Below are 9,935 nucleotides of genomic sequence, written 5' to 3'. Positions count from 1 at the left end.
TACAATGTAATTCTTTACATTTACTAGATCAAGTTTATGCATCGACAGCTTATGCGGAGACAAGAATGAGTATCTATTTGACAATTGGCGCGTGCACACAACCTTCTCATACAAAAACCTTCAATGAAAATTTAAACTTAGATTAATTACCAATAAATTTAATTAATTACCAATAAATGTAATTAAAAGTATTTTTTACCTTATGTACAAGCTGATGACAGTAGCACTCAGCTCCTTATAGTTGAGAAGTTCGTATATGTGCTCCTTTTTGAGAAATTCTTCCTACTCATCTCTGAATATAGCTTTATTCATGGTTATGATGTGCGAATTGTCGTTGCTGCCCATATTTCTTTTTACTTGGATGTCAAGACACGCCCCGTATTTAGCAAGGCATGACTGACTTATTTTAGGAGCAGCAGCGATCGATTGTCCCCGATCCAGTTTTCTAGCTACAACTTTGGCAGCTTTATTACCCTCCAGCTTTTGTAGTTTGCCAGCTCTATTACCCTCCAATTTTTGAGGTTTGCCGGCTTTATTTTGTTGTGCGCGTGGTTTATTTGATTGAATCTAAAAAAATTAGGTTAAATGTTAGTTTATTGAATCTGAAAAAATAACAAACCTTAGGGAATAAATGTGACAAACCTTTTCGAGCGATGTAATTGATTCGTTTATGGGAATCTTTTTATCATTCCCTTTAGGCTTTTTCAGCATCTAAATATAAATGTGAAATTAAAGTTAGGAGCGGAAAAAAATCAGAATTAAATATACATATCAATTAAAAATACATTTCAATTAATTAAATATACCTTATCGAGGGCAACAAGATGTGTGGGTCATGCCACGTAACTACCAATTGCTTCGTCCAAAAACTTCATATCTCCATCGTTATCCGGTATCGGCAACGGGGCAGTTGGTTCCAAAGCAATAATTGGTGATACTTTGACATGGCCCGCAGGGATCGGTGTGTTGTGCAATACTTCTCCCGAAGTATTGTACAATTTTCCCTTTCTGACCTTCCAATGAGTAGGGGAGGATATGTACAGCACGCATGGAGTGACACCCTAAATCAATGGTTAAAACATAAGTATGGTTAATATATAAGTATATTTAATACATAAGTAAGTAATTAATTACCTCGGGAAGACTTTTGAGACCGATGTTGCAACTCGCGTTTTCACTCTCCATTTGTATTTCATGTTGGAGCTGATCCGGGAGTTGCTTGTCTTTGTTCGTCTTAACCAAAAGTTTCACTTGCTCTGTAAGAAGTTTGAGCTTCTCTAATACTTCTTCATTGGATGGATTTTAGCGCTTCTCTTGGGAAAAATAGCTTTTAAGAGTTACCCCAAATCCTTTCCCCCTAACCCGACCGGAATACTCAAAAACATTAAACACTTTACCCAGAATATCCCTGCAACTAGCTTTGTTTCCCTCGATTTATAGGACCTTACCAAATTCTTAAATGTGTTGGTAACGTAGCATATCAGATCGTGTTGCCTCCGTCTCTTTCTAATCATCATAGTGTCTTTCACGTGTCTCAACTTCATAAATACATTCCTGATCCTTCACATGTGATTGAGTCAGACAAGGTCCAAATACATTCCTGATCTAACTTTTGAGACCTTACCGCTACGGATTGAGGACCGAAAAGTCAAAGGATTAATGGGGTAAGACGATTTCATTTGTTAAGGTTGTCTAGGGAGACGCTATTGGTGAAAATGCTACGTGGGAAGTTGAAAGTCAAATGCGTGATTCGTATCCAGAGTTATTTTCCTCAGGTAAATTTCGAGGACGAAATTTTTTTTACAAGGGGAGAAATGTAACACCCTAATTTCTTATTATTATATTTTAAGGATATAATGATATATTATTATTGCCTTATGTGTTTTCCTTAGTGATTTATTTAAATTATTAATACTAATAATATTGAAATTGTTTTAAAAATATATATATGCATTTATTTATTTATATAAAAAATAAATTAATAAGAAATACACTTGTGTAATAATATAAAAGAGTGAGCTAATAGTAGTAGTAGTAGTAATAATAATAATAATAATAATAATAATAATAATAATAATAATAATAATAATAATAATAATAATAATAATAATAATAATAATAATAATAATAATAATAATATTAATAATAATAATAATAATATGTTGTAAGCGAAGACGCGACACGTTAAATCAGCGGATCGGTTTTGTTGGGAAAAATCTTTAGCCAAGGTAACGGGTGAGAGGAGGTTTGATTTTATGAGTATAAAATAACGTGGGATGAATGAGAATACCGAAATTTCCAGATATTCATTCAGGGCTTACTACGTATGGTCGAGTCCTATTGAGTAATAATAATTAATTAATAATATGTGAATTGTAATAGTGAAGACTAAAATATACTTTAACAACCTATAGAATTGCCGTGAATCTATTTATATCAAGATTGCATGTTGTCTGATTTTATGAAATCTTATGTTGATTGTTATTGTATGAATGATATGTATTTGAGTGTTCTTGTTAATTGATTGAAATTGTGATATTACTTGAATGTGCCTCCTATTGGATTCCTAATTATGTGATTGATGAAACTGGACTGTGTATTGTGAGTAGTGTAAACCAAATATTGAGATTTTATTGTGATTTTATTGTTATTGAGTTGTGATGATTGAGTAAGTTTGAGATATATGTTGTAGATTTTGGAGTTAGGATTATTTTGTCATCATATAGAGAAGGTTTGACAAACCTAGTGATTCGGGGAAGTACAACTGAATGAGCCTGATCGTGGAGGGCTACAGTCGAACTTTAAGGTAAGACTGATAGACTTTTGGGTACCTTTAGTGGGGAACTCCTAAGTGGATTATTTCCTAAGGTCATGAGCTACCGTGCAACACAAGAGTACCCCGATCGTCGTGTATATGTGTCTCGGGTTGAGTTAAGGGGATCTATGAGGACTTGATCCTTCATGAGTTGTCCGTCCACTCTTGTAGTGACATAGTATCAGGCCTCCTTACCAAGTACTTCAGAGTAGAATGGTACCAAATGATGAAGAAGTATAGAGTATAGGACATGCATATCATTTCATCCTTGTGACTGCTCTATTGTGATTGATTTAGATTAACCTTTAATATTATGATCTTGAGTGTTTCTCCTGTTTGTGTTGATTTTATTGATTGCGTGTTCTCCTCATTTATCTTATACTATTACATAATTTCGAAACTCACCCTTTGTTGTTTGTATTTGGTATTTGTGATGGACGCAGACGAGTTGTAAGTTGCATGTGATGACTAGTACCATCATAGAGGTGGAAGTCATCATGTCTAGAAGACTCTTTTAATATGCATTGTGTGCATGTTTTTTTTTTAGCATATTTTATTTTGGGAATTCCTACTCTGATAGTGACATCGGGTTGGGACTACATTTTCACTTAATATTAAACTTATGTATGTGTACTTCAAAAATGATTTTGTTGTTCGATATTATGATTTCGAGTTGTTAAGTTTGATGGAAATTTTGGATTTATGTGACATGTTCATGATTACATGATACTCTTTACCTTAAAAAAATATTTGGAAGTTTATATATTTATTTATTTAAAGAATTTCATTGTTTTAAACATAAGAAAATTATTTTATTTTATTTGGGGTTTAGGGTGTCACAATATTCATGCGCACTTTAGTCTTTGAAAAAAATATATTTCATTTTTTTACCAAGATTACATATTGAATTTATTCTTTAAATTTTATTGTCACATTAAGTATAATACTTGAAAAACATAAGTTGTTGCAATACATAGATAATAATACTCAATATCAAAGAAACCATCATTGTGCTACACATGTTTATTTATTAAGAGAATTTTATAATTGACTCTTAATGAGTTGATTGTTTGGATCAAATTGGAGAATATAATAAGTTACCATAAATTTTAAGTGATCTAAATTATTGGATATCCCTCTTGATGCATGGTAGTGGATAATGAGTTATGCATATGAAAGGTCATTGTTTAATGGTAGTGGTTCATCAATTATGCATATGAAAGATCAAAACTTTGTGTAAATTCTAATAGTGGTAATGGATATTCAATGGATTCTAGATAGTACAATGCCTATAAATACATCATATATAGTGGAGAGTGAAAGTTTGGAAAAACCAATAACATTGAAACTTGAAGTTCTTCCTTTCTTGCAACAATGGTTGGAGTGGGAGAGTGAAAGCTTGAAATAACCTATAACATGTAGAAACTTGAAGCTCTTCCTTTCTAGCAAAAGTGATTGGAGGTAATTATTTCATGCACTAAATCTATTCCGCATTTGGTTGACTAACATTTATGTTTTGATTTTAGAGATGTTAGAAAATCTCTTACATTTGTGATATGCTCCTTAACAAGCAAATGAAATTTTTTAACTTTCATATCTATCAAAAGGGTAATTGATCTAGATAAATTTGTTTAATTCACCGTATAATTCGTTTTAGAAGAGTTTTATTGCAATGGAAATAATCTAACTTTTTTTAAATTTGATTAATGTCTTTATTCCCTTGGTTTTTTTTTAGTCCCCAATATCTTTTGTAATTCAACTCCATTTTACATTTTTGCAATGAATGACATATGCCGAAATGATTAGAGGAGTGCAAGATACCAATTTATTTGAGATAAAAATCACTTTCAATAGTGATGGCTCTTCCTTTCAATTGTCTTAATAAAAATTGAAAAAAAAAATATTTGGTGTAATTGTTTCTGTATAATTAATAAAAATATGAATCATAAAAAATAAAATATTTAACAAATACTTTTTTGTTTTCAAATTAAGTGTTGAAAACATTCATGGCGAATATCCAAACACTGTTTGATACAAGATTTAAATAGAAAAAACACTTGTCTTTGTTAATATTATAAAACTATTACGATATAATTGTTAATAATATTTTAATATATCAATTTTATATATAAAAAAGAATATAGTTAGTATAAAAATGAATAATAAAAATACTATAGTTAGGTTTTTGTAATAAATATTAATTTTAAACATCAATTTCCAACTATATAAACTTAATTAAAAATTCAGACACATTACAAGATAAGATAATGATTATTCTAAAACAACATAACTTTCACATCTCAGAAGTTTTATTTATAAAGCTTAGGAATACAAATCATATCAAGGGACTTAAATGAATTTTTTAAACTGGTACAGGATCAACAATTAAGGCTTTAATATGAGTCTTCATTAGTCCTTCGGAATGTGTGTAGTGATCTTTATCTTTGTAATAAACCTCAATAAAACGTGCCAAATTGATAACGGACGTCAATAGAGGCAATGGAACTTTCGTTTGCCTAAGACAATCCTCATTTATGTCTTTCCATGCATTGTCAATTCCCTTTTCGCATTCTTGTATGGCAGCTTCCCTATTTGTATCATACTGTATCATATAGCATTCCAAGAATGAGGAAACATGTCCTCTTTGCTGTTCAAACTGTCCACCATGAAATAATTGTTACTTAAATATTTATATCATCATTTGTGATAAAATAGTATATTTGAGATTTTAATGACTATCCAATTTCAACCATAAAAACTTCAAGTTATATGATTATGTCCGTCTCTTTGATATATTAATTCTTAAATTTTTTCACAAATATCTATCTAAATAGATGTATGACCCATGTGTAAGACATTATAACTTATTTACACACTCAATTCTTAAAAAAATATCACACATATATTAATTTTAGAGAAACGTTTTTGGAATTAAATATAATAAATGAAATAAAATACCTCGTTGGACACAATTTCATCATTTAATCTGCAAACAAGAGCAGCACCGTTAACAATTTTTGGCATATTTGTTACCCAATTGAAGATGTCCTCAGTAGCTATACTGCCCATGCCAACGAAAGAAGTTGTAGACAATACTGGGTAACCAGATGTTATCTTTGATATGGGCATGTACTCTTCTATTGTTGGTACATGGTTTTTGTCTAGCCATCTTGCCTCAGTCATGTAAGCTTGAACTATTGTTTTGAACTGCCATCATCATACAATATATATTATTAATATGATATGTATAAAAAAAAATTCTTTTTCTTTATGTTACGATGTTAAATTGTATTATCAGTTAATTTAATAATAAAGAGTATAACTTTTACAATAAAAAAATTTAATGTTATGGAGTTTTTTCTTTTAGTTTAAATTTTATAATATAGGATGATTTTCTATTCTTACATAGAAAAATATATATTTTATTAATAATACTTTTGAAAGCCAATCTGATTGAATCATCAAAACGTTTAAATCTCATAAACACATATTTATGACCCGTTTATTTTAAAAAGGATATTCAATACATCTCACACGAACTCTGACATAGGTGAGTGGATTATATTACATTACCATAAATTTAAAACCTTTAATAAATTTGTTTGTATTATAATTATTGAGTAAGTCATTAGTAAACTTTTCATAAATTTTTAATTCTAAATGAAGCGTACATTAAATTTTCAACAAAGTTGTTTTTATATGAATTTATTTTAACGGTATTATCTGCTTAATAGTTGAGTAAAGTAAATAATAATAAATAAATAAAACTCTTACATCTTTTACGAAGTAGCTAAGGGTATATTCTCTTCCTTCTTTTATTGTTTCTTCTTTTATTTCCTCATAAACATTTAATAGAGATTTATAAAGTAACTTCATATAATTTGGAAGATCATCCAAGCAGCTAATATCCCACCTGAAAATCAATTACAATATATAAATTATTGCTCATTTGTTTATATAACTTGAATAAAAATATGTGTCATTGATAGAAAAAATATATATTTAGCCACCATAACTAAAAAATGAAGTTAATTTTTAATTTTTTATCACTAAATTTGATAATAGAATCAGCGATTAATTTCACATTTTCTAGCTATAAATTTTTTTTTCATAATTTAATCACTTAAAATAATATTTATATACGATGATTTACCTTTCAACAGCCTTGGTAAAAAGTTCTAATTCATCAATAGTTCCATATGAGTCATATGTATCATCAATGAATGAGAGGTGAGCAATTACTTTTGACATCATTTTTCTTGCTTGAGAATATTGGGGTTCAAAATATACTGACATACTCCAAAAGCAACATTCTACTATTCGATCTCGTGCATACGGTAGTTTTTTAGTGATACCCAACTCCTTCGACCATCTATGAAGATACCCAATAAGGTATTAGCCACTTTTATATTTTCTTTTGTTACAAATTAAGGAAAGTGGAATTTAAAGTACTTACTTGCAAATGTTTCCAAATTCCTTTTGATGTAGGCTTTGGAGCATATTAAAATCTAATTTTGCCAACCTGAGTAAAACCACATTATGGAATGCATCTTGCTCATATACAGAGATGTAGCGTCGTGCCTCTAGCCTCGACAAGTTTTTGCGGAGAGATTGCGTTAAGCTATGTTTGACTTGTGCTGCAAGAAAAGGGCTCAATTGGGTGGAAATGGACTTAAGGTGAGTAGAGGTGAAAGCCAAGGCCTCTTCCAAAATTTCCTCTCCATGAATCATCATATGTGATGCTTCGTACAAGCTTAACATCCCCTCAACATCTGCGATGAGCCTTTTGCTAAATATTCCTTGCCCGTCTTTAAATTTTTTGAACACATCTGTAATTTTATTTAACAACCACAATATTGAATGCTCTTTAGAGTTAGTAACAATTCAAAATTTCAATGTAGTCTAGATTGGAGTTGGCTTGATCATTTTGACACCCCTAAGTACTCTAAATAGTAAAGTTCATGTTGAAGATCAATATTAAAAACTATAAATTTAAAAAATTGAAAATTTTATATACCAGGTGAAACGTAAAGCCCACGTTGCCTTAATACTCTAAATAGCACGGCAAGAGAATGAAGGTTATCTTCAAGAATTATTTCTCCATTTACAACATAAGTCTTGTGAATAAGTTGCAACACTTGGTCGATCTCATGTTCAAAATGATAGCCGACACCCAAACGACATATGGAATCAATGAATTTGACTTTATCGAAAGGCTTCTCATTGTTTGTAGCTAGCATATTTCTCACTTCATTTTTTAAACTATCAATTTCAGCTGCATTACTCTGATCGGGTTCCTGCATGTGTTGAAGAAAAAGATGTTAATGGTGAGGTTTGATGAAGAGGTTTATAGTACGCATGAAGAACATAAAAACACTAACTACATACCATAGATTCAGAAGCATATTGAAGGAAGAAATCCCCCCAAACATTAGGGGGGTAATCTGCAACATTTCTAGGCAAGTCGAGTTTAGAATTAGGATCGAAGTTAGCTACAGCAGGCATATTAGATATTTAAGTTTTCAAATAAATGGGATGCTTCACAAATGACTCTCCTTCTACCACTCTATGGTTTGGATGGGGAAAGAAATGCCAATATTAGATATTTATAGTGAAATTCATTATGCGTGTTCCGCTAAATTAATTAAATATATTAGCAACGTTACACGTGTGTTTTCTGCTTGTAAGCCCAATTTTGACTTCAACTATTCTATAATTTAATTTATCCCAATTTTGACTACAACTATTTTATAATTTAATTTATCGCATGTATACTTTACACAAATAAAACATGTGATTATAATATTTATATAACTAGCATAAATTAACCGTGTCAAGCCCGGTTAGTTTTTACTCAAAACTACATATCGAAAAATTCATTTATTATATTATTTTTGGTCCTTAAAGTTAAAGTGGACGTTATAAAAATATTAATCGATAAAAGAAACAATTTTTGGTCCTTGTAAATATAATAGTTTTTAGTTTTAGTCCCTGAAAAATATCTTTTTGAATTTCATCCCTGCAATATTCAAAAAATTTATTTTTTGTCCTTAACGTCTCTAATGAAATGCAATAATTTGTATATGGTTGTTATTATTATATTTTTTATTCAATTATTATTTTTGAAAAGTATATATGTGTATGACATGATGTATTTAATTTGACTGAATATTTTGCTAAGTATTTAAAAAAAATACTTATAATAATAATAAATAATAATAGAAAAGAAAGAATACGTTAAAAAAAATATATTAATTTGGGGAGTGAATATCTAGGGTCTTAATGGGCTTAGGTTGAAAACAACACGTTCTCTAACTCTAGTGATAAAAAAAAAGCCGACGCCTCCCGGTCTCAATTTAAATACTCATAACAACGTCTCTGCGAGAAAGAAAGAAAAGAAGAAGAAATTCAAAGAAAACCTCTAAAGGAGTTAGTGATTCATCTCTCAAGTGTAATGTTTTGGAGCAAAGACCGCTATGTAGGAGCCTTAATAACGACACTCATGACGGTAAAGGCATCACTCCATTCGTTTTTCTACTTAAATTATATGTGATATAAATGTACTATGATGTTGTGTATTGATTATGTTTGTGTGTTACTTTAAAATAAATGTTATATGATAGATTGTTATAATGATTGTGTTTGACATGTTCAATTTGTAGAAAATAAGTGTTATATGATATGTTATTATAATGGTTGTGCTTTACATGTTGTTGTTATTTGAGGTGTTGACTTTGTATCTAAACCAGGTTGGTTTAGGACAAAGTTAAATTGTTTTGGACGCTCTGGTTGAGTGATCTATTTTGTTATTAACTAAGATAGTGAAATTCATGCATGCATTGGTGGCCTGAATCTAGTCACGAGTATGTCACGACAATTCATTGCGAAGGCAACGTGATTCAGAAAAATACTCAACAGTGGGGTACTAAACATGAAACACTGAAGAACATTTGTCCAATGGTGGGACATTATCCAATGTTGGGACTATTTACTGTGGATTTTAGATTTCATTTGCACTTGATTTGACTCAAATTGTACATCTACAACTTCAGATATGACTCAAATACTCTACATAGGTCATGTTCATTTCTCACCAAAATTCAACACTACATTAAAACTA

At 30.2% G+C, this 9,935-nt stretch overlaps 1 protein-coding gene across 1 annotated transcript; it reads right to left on the bottom strand.

Annotated features, from left to right (window-relative positions):
- Window positions 1-5,029: 5,029 nt before the first annotated feature.
- Window positions 5,030-8,394, bottom strand: LOC101492760 (probable terpene synthase 2). The gene is made up of 7 exons (XM_004517024.4): window positions 8,204-8,394; window positions 7,833-8,112; window positions 7,272-7,644; window positions 6,969-7,187; window positions 6,590-6,728; window positions 5,774-6,022; window positions 5,030-5,471 (listed from the first exon to the last, which is right to left on the bottom strand). Exons 1-7 carry the CDS (start codon window positions 8,318-8,320, stop codon window positions 5,178-5,180), a joined length of 1,671 nt encoding a protein of 556 aa, XP_004517081.1. The 5' UTR covers window positions 8,321-8,394; the 3' UTR covers window positions 5,030-5,177.
- Between the last annotated feature and the right edge of the window lie 1,541 nt (window positions 8,395-9,935).

Source organism: Cicer arietinum, unplaced genomic scaffold (assembly GCF_000331145.2).
Source record: "Cicer arietinum cultivar CDC Frontier isolate Library 1 unplaced genomic scaffold, Cicar.CDCFrontier_v2.0 Ca_scaffold_3821_v2.0, whole genome shotgun sequence".
Classification (NCBI taxonomy): domain Eukaryota; kingdom Viridiplantae; phylum Streptophyta; class Magnoliopsida; order Fabales; family Fabaceae; genus Cicer; species Cicer arietinum.
Note: the sequence above shows the minus strand (reverse complement) of the source record. Positions and strands in the feature narration are given on the sequence as shown.